Here is a 15,222-nt window from a genome sequence, read left to right as displayed (position 1 = left end):
TTTGTTAACCATAGTTGAGCAATAGGTGTAGATGGACAGGAACAGAGAAAGGCGTGATGTGATGGTACAAATTTATTTTCACAGTGTACAACCCATGAAGCACACCGACCTTTGAAATTGTAAATATATAAATATAACGAATGCAAGTTGTTAGAGAAAATTAAAAGAACCAAAAAATTAAATGGGTTAACAAAATTGTAACTTATAAAAAAGAACCAATTATTTAATATTAATTGGTTGCATAATATGCATTAAAGTTTGTCATCTTCTACTGTAACTAGTAGTTTGCTTGATTTTTCTAGGTATGTGGAGGATGAAGAAGGGCTTAACAAGTTTTTTTGCTGCATTTCACATGCATGATAACTTTCCAGGGTTGGTTATAATTGATGATATTGGAGAATTTTTTGATGAAAGGTATAAAAGCTCCAATTTTGAATTAAGAACCTTAATTTTGGCTTTGGTTTGATAATTTTGTTTTGTGTACTTAATGAAGGAATTGCCAACAGAGGTACAATAGTCCACGTGGAAGAGAGTTGGCGATAGTTAGAACTTTAGCTTTGTGTCGAAATGCAATTAGTCATGCTAAGTAAGTAAATGATTTATTTTTGTTAGTGTGACAAAATGGACATGTTGGGTGGGTTGGTTTATGATCAAACGTTTTTTACGGGTCAATATGGGCACAGTTGACCTGGATGTTTCCGACAAACATTTTTACTTGTTTTCTATATATTGTTATATTAATAATATTAGTTTTTGAATAACCCAATTTAGGAGATTGAATGGATTACAAATATCCTTTAAGTGACTTTTAGCCCATTTGACCCGCTTTCTTTTAAATTAAATATTTCATGAAGATAAAATATAATCAAAATTGAATCATTCTTGAGTGATTGGGTCTGATTTATGTTTGTCATTACAAAGTAGATGTGACAAAAAGGGCAGGTAATGATGGTTGGGTGACGGTCAAAACCTTATCTACGGGTTGACCCGGATGACTTTTCATCCGTATGCTTGCCTTTTTCTTTTTTCAATAAATAAATAAAAAACTTATTGAATTGGATTACAAATATCATAATGGTAATAGTTAGGCCTGGCAAATTGGGCGGGTTAGGTAGGTTTGGGTAACCAGTCAATACGGGTTCAGGTCAAAACAGGTTCAGGTCATTATCGGCTATGAGCAAAATGAATTTGGGTCAAAACAGGGTTCTGGCCCAAATGGAGTTGGGTCGGGCGGCTTTGGGTCAGTATGGTTCCGAGCCAAATGAGCCTAGGGCAAAACGGGTCGTTTTAAAAAAGATCATATAGGTTTTGGAATGACTTATAATATAAGTTTTTTTCATAAAGCAATCTAGGAGATTGGGTCCAAATCACCACCTCTACTGGAAAGCTGATTGTGTGTGTGTGCGCTTGTTTTTTTTTTGTATAATTGATTTGCCACATATTATGATCACAGTGACACTGGAGGGACTTGTATGCTTTTGTTCTTCGATACTCACCTTGGTGACACCCCTAAATTTCTTCACATTTACAAGAGGTGGGTCAACTGTATTTACACCATCAAAGGTCTGTACATTTATGATTCATAGTTTCAAATTCGACATTTTAATGTTCATTTTGTAGCATTTTATGATTCATGCTTTCGTGTTTAACTTTGCAATATGTTTATGGTTGGAAGGTGATGGAATCGGTTCGTTTATTATTAGCGTTAGTGGTATGGATATGGTGAGAACAAATGTTGCGAAGTATTCGATTTCACTTCAGTATTTGGTTTTGGAAGACATGTATGAAAATGAAGAACAAAGACATTGTTTGATAAATTCTTGACATGGGTTTATTATGGTTTTAGATAATAGCGCCTCTTGCCTAATTTGATGTATTTTGGATCAATGCTAAGATCATTGGTTTGATATGTGTAGATTGTTCATAGATGAATGTTATTATGGATTCTCTGAATCACAATCATATTTCTCTTATCACTGGCTTATTTATTTATTTATGTTTTGGTAATTCGGCAATCGTGAGGGTGAACTTTTATTAGAAAACTAAAAGTTGGCATACAATCAAAGTGTATACAATAGACCGTCTAACACTGCATTCTCGGATTTAAAATACAAGAAAAAGGAATGATAAGATTTGATAGGGGAAGAAATGAAAAGAAATTATATATTTAAAAGGAATTCTCGAGTTAAGATAAAGGAAAAAAAAGTGTTAATTACACTCTTAAGTTATACTGGAAGAAAAAGATTGAGAAAATAATTGTAGCTTTACAGTTATATATTCATAACAATATGGAAAAAAAATTGAGATATAATAAATTAATAAAATTATAATGGGCTATAAACTTTACAGTTATGCCATATTTAATAGAAAAATTTTGAAGGAGAAAAGGTAAGAGTATTATATAAATGAACCCTAGGTGTATCCATATTCCACATACAGTAACGACCACCAATATAAATGAACAAAGCTCAACATACATGGCCTACCCAATAAAGCCCAATCTATCAAAACACAATAAAAACAACAATCCGAAAAAACCAAAACCTAGATTCTTTTCATAAATTTTTGTCTCATTTTCTTCCGATTCCACAATTCCACCACCAAAAACACCACATCTACTACTCTAATAAAAGAATACTACTTTATGTCACTTGTCACTCTTTTAATCATCCTCATATTTTTTAAACTCATTTTGTTATTTGTAACGCCCTGGAATTTGACTGGTAGACAAAAATCAAGGAATCATCGGAAACTATACACTTTGGGGTTCTGGACGATAAGTTCGGAACCCATATCATTGGAGAAATCTGCTTTTATCATTTGAAATGTTTATTTTATAAAACGACATTTACGCCTGGAAAATATTAATTTTTATGCTTTTGAAAAATAAAATGTTCTTATTTAAAAAAAAAAAAAAAAAAAAAAAAAAAAAAAAGATTTTAAATAATTATTCGGAAAATGGTTTATAAAAGTTTTGCTGAAAAGTTTTAGTTTGTTTAAAAAACTTATGAACTCGACTAGTCTTGACCCGTCGGTAGCCTAAACCCGAACCCGAGTCACCCGAGTATTTAAGCGGAAAATCAAGTATTCTTACACCATCTCTTTCATTTCCACCAACACTTCCCACCCAAACACTCCCACTTCTAGAGAGAGAGTAGTGAGAGAAAGTCATCCAATCTAAGATTCGAGTCCACCAATCTGTTTATCGTTGTTGTCGGTAAGATCTTCTTGAAAATCATACGTTTTTACAACCAAAACCCGCCCCGAATCGAGCAAAAACTCCGACTTTTGTGTCAAGTGTGTTCTTGGTCAAAAACCGTCATTTTTGGTGTCAAAATGCAAGCTTTTGTGTTTAAAAGTACTAGGAATCGATACCCCTTTCAATCCCGAGCATTTCCATGTCAAAAACTTCGATTTTGGGTCAAAAATCTGGAAAATCTGGAAAACCCGTGGGTATCTCCGTCGCCCAGCTTGAAGGAGTCGAATCAGACTCATTCGATCGAACCAGTCGATCGAATCAGTTCATTCGATCGAATGTGTCGATCGAACCAGTCCAGTCGACCGAATAGGAAAGCAACCGAATGGTCTCCAACTCATTCGACCGAATGAGCTTCGTATTCGATCGAACGTCTGTCTATTCGATCGAATGAGTGTCTATTCGATCGAATGTGTTTCTATTCGATCGAATGTGTGTCTATTCGATCGAATGTGTGTCTATTCGATCGAATGTGTTTCGATTCGATCGAATGTGTTCCTATTCGATCGAATCAGGTCAGAACCAAGCTGTTTCGTCTTTAAAACCTAGTTTTTGCTCGAGATCGTGTAAGGCTTACACTCTTAGACTTAAACTGTGTTGTTAACTTATTATGTCCTTGTCTAGACTTAGAGGATCGACGTTTGACAGCACCCGACCGCCCTAGCAACCACACCTAGTCAACAAGGTGAGTTCATAGCCCCCATTTTTCTTTTAAAGCCTTTCAAATCATTGGGGGTGAAAACATGGTAAATGTACACGTTTTGACAAAACACATTTATTCAAACATTACTTATCATAAACACTTGACAAATCTTTTGCAAACAATGAACATTGGGAAAACAAGTAATCATGGCAGGTTACGCGTACCTTAACTTTCTCGGAAGTTGTGTATGCATAATCAAATATTCAGGAGTAAATATGGGAATCACTCAGCGTTTAGGGAACATTGGACGTTTGGAAATCAAAGTCATGTACCCGTTATACTTTATCATGAAAACACATTATTCATTGGTCAGTCTTGTGATCGTGTGAACAGTGGCAATATAGGTCACAATAGTGCATAGGTTTGATCTCCAAGTGGTCGATTGGTAGACAGGCCGTCACTAGATGTGGGATTCTAAAGTGATCGATTTAGAATACACGTGACCTATGGGGTTCTTAAGTGTTCGATTAAGAATCCGAAGGATCTCTTAAGTGTTCGATTAAGGATCCGAAGGATCTCCTAAGTGATCGATTAGGAATCCAAGAGATACTAAAGTACGCTTTAGAATTCTCTCATGGTACCCAAAGTGATCGATTTGGGTTACCATCAAGGAAATCAAGCAGCATAGTGTGGTCTTGTGTGGGGTCGATGTCAGGTCTTGTGTGATCATTATGCATCATTATCATTTTTCATCATGGCATGGTTACATATGATTCTTGGGTATCTTATACATATATCCTTGATACCGTTCCTCCTGCATGCATGGAAACAATAATTGGAATCTTTATACGAAACTCTTGCAGATTCAGTTGAGATGATAAGCATACCAAGCATAGTAGGATAAGTTGTAGGAGTGGTGGGTTAGCCGATGGTACACCCTATATATAAACCCCTACAACTTAGCCTAGTATGCTTGTGTAGGGCTTATCACTACAGTATTAGTTAACCTATGAATTCACTCATCTACTTTTTGTAGTTGACGTTTTATTACATGTTTTCAGGAAATGAAGCAGGAAGTAGCTAATAGCTGATAGAGGCCTTAGAGAGATGAAGGCTAGGCTAGGAGTTGTTTGGAAACTTGATATTTTGTATTAAAACAATTTGTTTCATGTTACCTGGATGATGTAATATTTGACAGTTTGGTTATGTTTATGCATTTAGACTTTTATACTATTGTGCTCAATCAATCACGACCTAGTCGCCACGCCTCGGTTTTCCGCCATTACGACCGGGGTGTGACAGATTGGTATCAGAGCCAATGGTTATAGGGAATTAGGAAACCGACCTAGACTATAACCTAGGACCCTTAACTCTAGATAATTCATGCATCACTATCACACGCCCACACTTATGTGCTTGCTATGTGCTTATGTGCTGCATCTTTAATTGTGTCTATCATAGCGATGTATTCTTTGGCTATTCCTTATCCTGTTATTCTTATTCCCGGTATCATTCTTGCGCGTTCTTTTTCTTCTTCAGAATGCCTCCTCGTCGCTCGTCCGTCAATGCTGACCCTGCTGACCTCGCTGCCATCATAGCGCAGCAAATTGCAGCAGTTCTTCCGGGTCTGGTTAACAACCTAAGGCAAGAAGGAACCTCGGGTGCGCCACAAGCCCCAGAACCGAATCCTACTCTTCAGGCCGACAGGCTCTATAAGGCTTTTACTAACACTGGGCCTACGAGCTTTAATGGATCCGAGGGAGCTGCTGGTCTTCTCCAGTGGTTCGAGAAAGTCGAAGCTTCATTCAACATGTGCTCTTGCCCGGATGAACTCAGGGTCAAATTCGCGGCGAGTATGTTCCACAAACGGGCTCTCACGTGGTGGAATATCGAGATTAGAACCAGGGGGCGAGACGCGGTCTTAGCCTTGCCCTGGGCCGAGTTTGTTGAGCTAGTCACGCAGGAGTTCGTTCCGAGAACCGAACTCCAGAAATTGGAGGCTGAGTTTAGGGCGCACACGATGAAGGGCGCCGATCACATGAAGTACACGGAGAGATTTCATGAACTCTCCCTATTGGTGCCCCACATGGTTACCCCAGCTTCACGCGCTGTCGAGCAATACATCAGCGGTCTTCCGGACTCTATGAGGGGCATTGCGGTTGCAGTTGACCCCACTACACTTAAGGCAGTGATCGATCTCACTGCCCGTTTGACCAGGGAACAGCTCAGGTCCGGTGTTTTGCATCAGGATAAGGGCAAATCTTCCGATGGGAAAGCGAAAAAGGGGAACAATAGGAAGCGGAAAGCGACCTACTTAACTGCGATCACTGGTGCTACGCCTATCAACTCCATGGCCCCCGTTTCAGCCGCAACAGTTCAGGGAAGACCGAGAAAGGAATATACTGGGCCGCATCCCAAGTGCAACTTATGTTCTTATCATCACCCAACAAGTGAGTTGTGCCGCAAGTGCACAAATTGTGGACGATTCGGACACCTGGTGGAGCGCTGCAGGAGTCCTGGCAACCAATTGGCTGTGGGGAATGCTAACCCTCAGCCTAACCCTGCTCGAGGCTGCTTCGAGTGTGGCGCGATGGACCATTACAGAAATCGATGCCCTCGCGTCACCAACGTTCCTCCGGCTCGCGGGAGGGCCTTCACCATTGGAGCTGCCGAAGCACGCCAAAACCCCGATGTTATTACTGGTACGTTTACTCTTAACAACAATTGGGTGTCTGTCCTATTTGATACAGGAGCTGATAGGAGTTTTGTCTCTTGCGAATTGGTTCCTTTGCTGAAATTAAAAATTTCCGAGTTGGAACCTGCCTTGGTTGTTGAACTTGCTAGTGGAGAGTCCACACAAGTGAGGTCTGTCATTCGTTATTGCACCCTTACTCTTGTCACCACATCGTTCAGTATTGACCTTATACCTTTTCGTCTTGGAAGCTTCGATCTAGTTGTGGGAATGGACTGGCTGTCTAGCAATCGCGCGGAAGTAATCTGCGCCGAGAAACTTATTCGTATCCCTCTGTCTTCTGGTGAAATTCTAACCATTCAAGGGGATAGGTCGGGTGGATGCCTAAGAATCGTTTCTTGCTTAAAAGCCAGTCGGTACCTTCAAAAGAAGTATCCCGCATTTCTAGCCCGTGTTACTCTCAAGGAATCCAAAGTCAAGAGACTGCAGGACTTCCCTGTCGTGCGTGAATTTTCTGATGTTTTTCCCGATGAGCTGCCTGGACTTCCTCCTAGCAGGCAGGTGGAATTTCGTATCGATCTTATTCCTGGTGCTCTCCCTGTTGCTAAGTCTCCTTATCGACTAGCTCCGCTGGAACTTCAAGAATTATCGAATCAGCTTCAAGAACTTCTTGGCAAGGGATTCATTCGCCCTAGCTCGTCTCCATGGGGAGCCCCAGTACTCTTCGTCAAAAAGAAGGATGGGACTTTCCGTATGTGCATTGACTATCGGGAGCTTAATAAACTGACCATCAAAAACCGGTACCCGTTACCGAGAATTGATGATCTCTTTGATCAGCTTCAGGGTGCTACGTTTTTCTCTAAGATCGATCTGCGTTCTGGTTACCATCAATTGCGTGTTCTGGAAGAGGATATCCCGAAAACTGCGTTCCGAACTCGTTACGGTCATTACGAGTTCATGGTTATGCCTTTTGGAATGACCAATGCCCCCGCCATTTTCATGGATCTGATGAATCGCGTTTGCCGTCCATATCTCGACCAGTTTGTCATTGTTTTCATAGACGATATTCTCATTTATTCTCGTTCGAGGACCGATCATGAGCTTCATCTCAGGCTTATTTTGGAGCTTCTCAGGAAGGAACAACTATATGCCAAGTTCTCCAAGTGCGAATTTTGGCTAAAGGAAGTTCAATTCTTGGGACATGTTATCAATGTCGACGGCATACACGTCGACCCTGCCAAGGTAGAAGCCATCAGAAATTGGGTAGCGCCTAAAACACCTACCGAAATCCGTTCATTTCTTGGATTGGCTGGTTACTACCGCCGATTTATCTCAAACTTCTCCAGGATTGCCTTGCCTTTGACCACTCTGACTCAGAAGGGAGAACCCTTCGTGTGGGGACGAGATCAAGAGGAAGCCTTCCAAACTCTGAAGAATAAACTTTGCCGTGCACCGATTCTATCGCTTCCGGAAGGTGACGATGACTTTACCGTTTATTGCGATGCTTCAAATCAAGGCCTCGGCTGCGTTTTAATGCAACGAGGGAAGGTCATCGCTTACGCTTCTCGACAACTCAAGGTGCACGAAAAGAACTACGCCACGCATGACCTCGAGTTGGGTGCTGTGGTGTTTGCCTTAAAAATCTGGAGACACTACCTGTACGGCACGAAGTGTGTCATCTATACCGACCACAAGAGCTTACAGCACATCCTCCATCAGAAAGAGTTGAACATGAGGCAGCGACGCTGGGTCGAACTTCTCAGCGATTACGATTGTGAAATCCGCTACCACCCGGGAAAGGCTAATGTGGTGGCTGACGCATTGAGTCGTAAAGAAAGGACCCAGCTGCACTCTATTCGAATTCAATCCAATCTTCCCTCCTTAATTCGCGAAGCTCAGAATCAGGCGCTTGTGAATGGAGATCTCAAGGGCGTTTTGTCGTGTGGAGCCGAACAGAAATTCGAAACCAAGTTGGACGGCATCCTCTATTTTCTTGATCGAGCATGGATCCCAAACTCTGAGCCTCTTCGAACGCTTATTCTAAGTGAAGCCCACAAGTCCAGATACTCGATTCATCCCGGCAGCAGCAAAATGTATCAAGATCTTAAACCCCATTATTGGTGGCCCGGGATGAAGAAAGACATCGCTTTATACGTGATGAGATGTTTGACTTGTTCGCGAGTCAAGACAGAGCATCGAAGGCCGTCTGGGCTGCTTCAGCAACCTATTATTCCTCAGTGGAAGTGGGAAGAGTTAGCTATGGATTTCATCACCAAGCTACCGCGGACGCCTAGCGGTCATGACTCAATTTGGGTTATTGTGGACATTCTAACTAAATCCGCTCACTTTATCCCGGTTCGTGAGGACTACACTACGGAAAAGTTGGCGCGGATATACATTCGTGAGATCGTTTCCCGTCATGGTGTGCCTAAGGGCATTACGTCTGATCGCGACAGCAGTTTTTCTTCCAGGTTCTGGAAATCTTTGCAAAAGGCCTTTGGGACAAGTGTGAAGCTTAGCTCTTCCTATCATCCAGAAACTGATGGGCAGAGCGAGAGGACCATACAAACCCTAGAGGACATGTTGAGAGCTTGTATCCTTGAATTCGGTAATAGTTGGGAAGCTCATCTGCCGCTGGCAGAATTTTCTTACAACAATAGTTACCACTCTTCTATTAAATGCGCGCCGTTTGAAGCTCTTTACGGCCGCAAGTGTCGCTCACCCTTGTGTTGGTCCGAGACCGGGGATTCACAGATCATCGGCCCGGAACTAATACAGGAAACAACCGATCAAATCGCTATCATTCAACAGCGACTCAAAGACGCCCGTTGTCGGCATAAGTACTACGCAGACAAACGACGCAAGCCACTCGAGTTTCAAGTTGGTGACCGTGTTCTGCTGAAAGTTTCCCCCTGGAAGGGCGTAGTCCGTTTCGGGAAGAAGGGAAAGTTCGCTCCTAGGTATGTTGGACCATTCAAAATCCTTGAAAGGATCGGACCAGTTGCCTATCGTCTTGAGCTGCCGCCGGAACTCGGTAGAGTTCACAATGTTTTTCATGTTTCGCAGTTAAAGAAGTGTCTTGTTGACGAGGCCCTTCTCATTCCCGTCGACGAGGTTCGAATTAACGACAATCTGCTTTTTGTTGAAGAACCCGTCGAAATCTTGGATCGCGAGGTCAAGAAGACCAAGCGTAGCCGCATACCGCTTGTGAATGTTCGATGGAATAACAAACGCGGACCCGAGTTTACATGGGAACGCGAAGATCAAATGAAGGAGAAATACCCTCATCTGTTCTCTTAGTCTCTATTCTTGTAATCTATTGTCTAGAAGTCAATATAACATTTGCAGCATGTATCAAATAATTGTGTTATTCAATGAATATCGTGTTGCCTTATTATGCTTATAAGTATTCTTTTATTTGCATCCACAAATTTGGCTACTCAGGGCTCATGCTGGGAGCACAAGTCATATCTACTCAATCATATGAATTTTGGGGAAATTTATACATTATTTAAGCCAAAAATTTGTCATTCATTCTTGCATTCATGGAGCATGGTTGTGTGTATGTGTGTGGTGTCGTGTCAAATTTTCTAGCCGCACACAATAGAGCTTATACATTGATACAAGGTGAGCTCGTAATTATAGTCCGGAATATAATTACATCAAGGTCACAGGTGTATACGTGTATAAGCAATATGCTATTGTGTAACTAGAAGTCGTGAACTCAAGGTTCGTGTAGAGAAATATTCGACAAAGGTTGAAGAAGTGGTGGGTTAGCCGCTGGTACACCCTATATATAAACCTCTTCGGCACGAGTTGAATATGTCTGAAGCGAAACCTGGAATTAGGGACTTATAGTTAGCGTGGCAGCTGTGAGACATTGAATTCAAGAATTACCGAGGGTAATATTCGCGGAAGATTGAAGGAGTGGTGGGTTAGCCGCTGGTACACCCTATATATAAACCCCTTCAATCCGAAATGAATATGTCTGATGTAAAGCTTGAGGATGATGCCTCGTAGTGGAAAATAGTGTGTCGTCCTGTGAGTCATTGATCTAATAGGAGTCGAAGGAAACACCCAAGTAAGGTTGAAGGAGTGGTGGGTTAGCCGCTGGTACACCCTATATATAAGCCCCTTCGGCTTGATTTGGGTGGTGCCTGAGACGAATATTAGAAGTGGTGGCGCATAGTGGTCATCATGGGATCATGTAATCTTAATCATCGATGCATCAAGTATACTAAAAAGCTAAATTTCGGGACGAAATTCCCCTAAGTTGGGGAGGATGTAACGCCCTGGAATTTGACTGGTAGACAAAAATCAAGGAATCATCGGAAACTATACACTTTGGGGTTCTGGACGATAAGTTCGGAACCCATATCATTGGAGAAATCTGCTTTTATCATTTGAAATGTTTATTTTATAAAACGACATTTACGCCTGGAAAATATTAATTTTTATGCTTTTGAAAAATAAAATGTTCTTATTTAAAAAAAAAAAAAAAAAAAAAAAAAAAAAAAGATTTTAAATAATTATTCGGAAAATGGTTTATAAAAGTTTTGCTGAAAAGTTTTAGTTTGTTTAAAAAACTTATGAACTCGACTAGTCTTGACCCGTCGGTAGCCTAAACCCGAACCCGAGTCACCCGAGTATTTAAGCGGAAAATCAAGTATTCTTACACCATCTCTTTCATTTCCACCAACACTTCCCACCCAAACACTCCCACTTCTAGAGAGAGAGTAGTGAGAGAAAGTCATCCAATCTAAGATTCGAGTCCACCAATCTGTTTATCGTTGTTGTCGGTAAGATCTTCTTGAAAATCATACGTTTTTACAACCAAAACCCGCCCCGAATCGAGCAAAAACTCCGACTTTTGTGTCAAGTGTGTTCTTGGTCAAAAACCGTCATTTTTGGTGTCAAAATGCAAGCTTTTGTGTTTAAAAGTACTAGGAATCGATACCCCTTTCAATCCCGAGCATTTCCATGTCAAAAACTTCGATTTTGGGTCAAAAATCTGGAAAATCTGGAAAACCCGTGGGTATCTCCGTCGCCCAGCTTGAAGGAGTCGAATCAGACTCATTCGATCGAACCAGTCGATCGAATCAGTTCATTCGATCGAATGTGTCGATCGAACCAGTCCAGTCGACCGAATAGGAAAGCAACCGAATGGTCTCCAACTCATTCGACCGAATGAGCTTCGTATTCGATCGAACGTCTGTCTATTCGATCGAATGAGTGTCTATTCGATCGAATGTGTTTCTATTCGATCGAATGTGTGTCTATTCGATCGAATGTGTGTCTATTCGATCGAATGTGTTTCGATTCGATCGAATGTGTTCCTATTCGATCGAATCAGGTCAGAACCAAGCTGTTTCGTCTTTAAAACCTAGTTTTTGCTCGAGATCGTGTAAGGCTTACACTCTTAGACTTAAACTGTGTTGTTAACTTATTATGTCCTTGTCTAGACTTAGAGGATCGACGTTTGACAGCACCCGACCGCCCTAGCAACCACACCTAGTCAACAAGGTGAGTTCATAGCCCCCATTTTTCTTTTAAAGCCTTTCAAATCATTGGGGGTGAAAACATGGTAAATGTACACGTTTTGACAAAACACATTTATTCAAACATTACTTATCATAAACACTTGACAAATCTTTTGCAAACAATGAACATTGGGAAAACAAGTAATCATGGCAGGTTACGCGTACCTTAACTTTCTCGGAAGTTGTGTATGCATAATCAAATATTCAGGAGTAAATATGGGAATCACTCAGCGTTTAGGGAACATTGGACGTTTGGAAATCAAAGTCATGTACCCGTTATACTTTATCATGAAAACACATTATTCATTGGTCAGTCTTGTGATCGTGTGAACAGTGGCAATATAGGTCACAATAGTGCATAGGTTTGATCTCCAAGTGGTCGATTGGTAGACAGGCCGTCACTAGATGTGGGATTCTAAAGTGATCGATTTAGAATACACGTGACCTATGGGGTTCTTAAGTGTTCGATTAAGAATCCGAAGGATCTCTTAAGTGTTCGATTAAGGATCCGAAGGATCTCCTAAGTGATCGATTAGGAATCCAAGAGATACTAAAGTACGCTTTAGAATTCTCTCATGGTACCCAAAGTGATCGATTTGGGTTACCATCAAGGAAATCAAGCAGCATAGTGTGGTCTTGTGTGGGGTCGATGTCAGGTCTTGTGTGATCATTATGCATCATTATCATTTTTCATCATGGCATGGTTACATATGATTCTTGGGTATCTTATACATATATCCTTGATACCGTTCCTCCTGCATGCATGGAAACAATAATTGGAATCTTTATACGAAACTCTTGCAGATTCAGTTGAGATGATAAGCATACCAAGCATAGTAGGATAAGTTGTAGGAGTGGTGGGTTAGCCGATGGTACACCCTATATATAAACCCCTACAACTTAGCCTAGTATGCTTGTGTAGGGCTTATCACTACAGTATTAGTTAACCTATGAATTCACTCATCTACTTTTTGTAGTTGACGTTTTATTACATGTTTTCAGGAAATGAAGCAGGAAGTAGCTAATAGCTGATAGAGGCCTTAGAGAGATGAAGGCTAGGCTAGGAGTTGTTTGGAAACTTGATATTTTGTATTAAAACAATTTGTTTCATGTTACCTGGATGATGTAATATTTGACAGTTTGGTTATGTTTATGCATTTAGACTTTTATACTATTGTGCTCAATCAATCACGACCTAGTCGCCACGCCTCGGTTTTCCGCCATTACGACCGGGGTGTGACATTATTAATCCAAAATTGTCTTATTCTTATGTATATATAAAGCAAGTGTGTTAATGTTTATTTATTTATTTTTTTTATTCTTTTTATATTTTAACGTTATATTTATCCTTAAGTAATAAAATGAAACAATTTAGCAATAGAAAAAGGACATGCCAAATGAGATTGAAGTGGTCGAAATATTGCTTTACTAATGTTTTTTTAGGATTTTCATGTATATAAAATAAAAGTCAATTAAAATACTTTCTTTCATAAAAATTTCATTATATACATTGACTACATTCTCATAAATTTGTTTATCGACATACTAACCTTTTAAATTTATTCTTTTGGTTTATTCTGGAAAGTGATGACGGGGGTAGCCCAAGGAATTAGTAAAATGGCTTCCACACATTAACGCTAAAAAGGTTAAAAGGTTAAAAGCTTCGTTTCCCGCCCAAACTTATGTAAACAAGTACCCACGTGCTACAGTATGATGTCAACTCACTATTCACATCACTGTTCCCTCTGAGCAAAGGACATGCTCAGATAAAATATTAATATTTTAATCATGGACCAGCGGTCTAAAGCTTCCCGCCCACAAAGGTCAACTCTCTAGGCAAACTGGAGGTGAATTAGTTTGTACACTGGACAAAAGGCTTGGTCTCTCCTTCTATATAATGAGGACTTAGCTATAAACATGAGATCATCAGATCTGGAGTTAATACATACTCCTTGATCTTCTCTTCTCCATTGAGAAATATACACTTTGATTATTCCTTTCTTACTTTACAAATATCCTAGCTTCACCAAGAACTTCATCCAAGAACCGATTTCAAACATCACGGTTCTGGATCTTCGGTGAACTACAACAATTAACAAACATACTAGTGAACCTCCTTCTATGTTTTGCAAACGTAGAGGGACACCACGACCTGCGTTAGGTTAACCCGAACCTTTGAAGCTTGTTAGCCTAACCAGCCCATTCACTATCATTGGTCTTATCTTTGTTGTAGCAACAAGTTGGCGCCCACCGTGGGGCTACGCCGCTTACTTTATCTTAAAGACCAGTAGTGTAGCTCCATTTTCACAAAAATCATCATGTCAGAAGGTGAATCTCCCGATGAAGTTAACCAAGTGTCAAGAACACCGACACCAAGCGCCGGCCAAGAAACTCCGGCGACAACCTCACTTTTTTCCACCCCGGGAGGAACTTCGACGGGACCTTTGTTCCTCGAGTTTTCACCTTTTCGAACTCCAACCCCTTCACGATCCGGAGTTCCTTCTCCTCATGCAGGAGTCACGAACACCCCGGGGCGCGTCGACTTGACGCTGGAAGGGGTATCACGGAATTTTTTGCAACTAAGGCATCTTCTTAACCAACACGTGAGCCTAGAAAGAGAAAAGGGGATAAGAATAAGGCTGAAGTATGACGAATCGGAGCCCTCGTTGTCGCTCGGACGTCCACCTTCCCCTCTAACCAGCTCACAGCCAGCTGCTTCTCTTTTCGAAGCTGGTCCAAGTGTAACCTGCCAACCTTTTAACCTGTCTCCTTACACCTATGGGAGACCAAGCCCAATGGCTTTCCCCTTGTTTACTTCACAACCCCTTGGGCACGAGACCACTCTCGACCAACTATGGCAGTCACCAGCTTCAAATGTTCCTCCCACAGCCACTACATGGGACCAGGCCATGACGGTCTTGCCCTTGGCTTGAAGTGCTGCGATGAGCACTCCCATGGGAACAAATCAAACAGCAGCAACTCCTGAAAGCCTTCAAGGCTTTAACCTTATGCCTCAGATAATGTCTCAAATGATGGCACACTTTCCTTGGACCCAGCTCATCAACCAAGCGCTGGGAACTCACCAAGGAAC

The 15,222-nt window shown here is 41.1% G+C and overlaps 1 protein-coding gene across 1 annotated transcript; it reads left to right on the top strand.

Annotated features, from left to right (window-relative positions):
* Nucleotides 1-305: 305 nt before the first annotated feature.
* LOC143559630 (uncharacterized) lies at nucleotides 306-1,918 on the top strand. The gene is made up of 4 exons (XM_077048148.1): nucleotides 306-414; nucleotides 494-586; nucleotides 1,454-1,563; nucleotides 1,676-1,918. The coding sequence occupies exons 1-4, from the start codon at nucleotides 314-316 to the stop codon at nucleotides 1,822-1,824; spliced, it is 453 nt and encodes a 150-aa protein (XP_076904263.1). The 5' UTR covers nucleotides 306-313; the 3' UTR covers nucleotides 1,825-1,918.
* The last annotated feature ends 13,304 nt before the right edge of the window (nucleotides 1,919-15,222 follow it).

The sequence above is a fragment of the Bidens hawaiensis genome, unplaced genomic scaffold, assembly GCF_021521415.1.
Source record: "Bidens hawaiensis isolate Kalapana, Puna unplaced genomic scaffold, B.hawaiensis_p1.1 tig00001093_1, whole genome shotgun sequence".
NCBI classification, from domain to species: Eukaryota; Viridiplantae; Streptophyta; class Magnoliopsida; order Asterales; family Asteraceae; genus Bidens; species Bidens hawaiensis.
This window is presented reverse-complemented; position numbering and strand designations above follow the sequence as displayed.

Bases quoted from the DNA above. Each gene is read 5' to 3' on its own strand.
- LOC143559630 (XM_077048148.1), top strand. From the start codon at position 314: ATGAAGAAGGGCTTAACAAGTTTTTTTGCTGCATTTCACATGCATGAT. The intron at 587-1,453 runs GTAAGTAAATGA...TTATGATCACAG, and splicing joins AATGCAATTAGTCATGCTAA to TGACACTGGAGGGACTTGTA. The intron at 1,564-1,675 runs GTCTGTACATTT...TATGGTTGGAAG, and splicing joins CTGTATTTACACCATCAAAG to GTGATGGAATCGGTTCGTTT.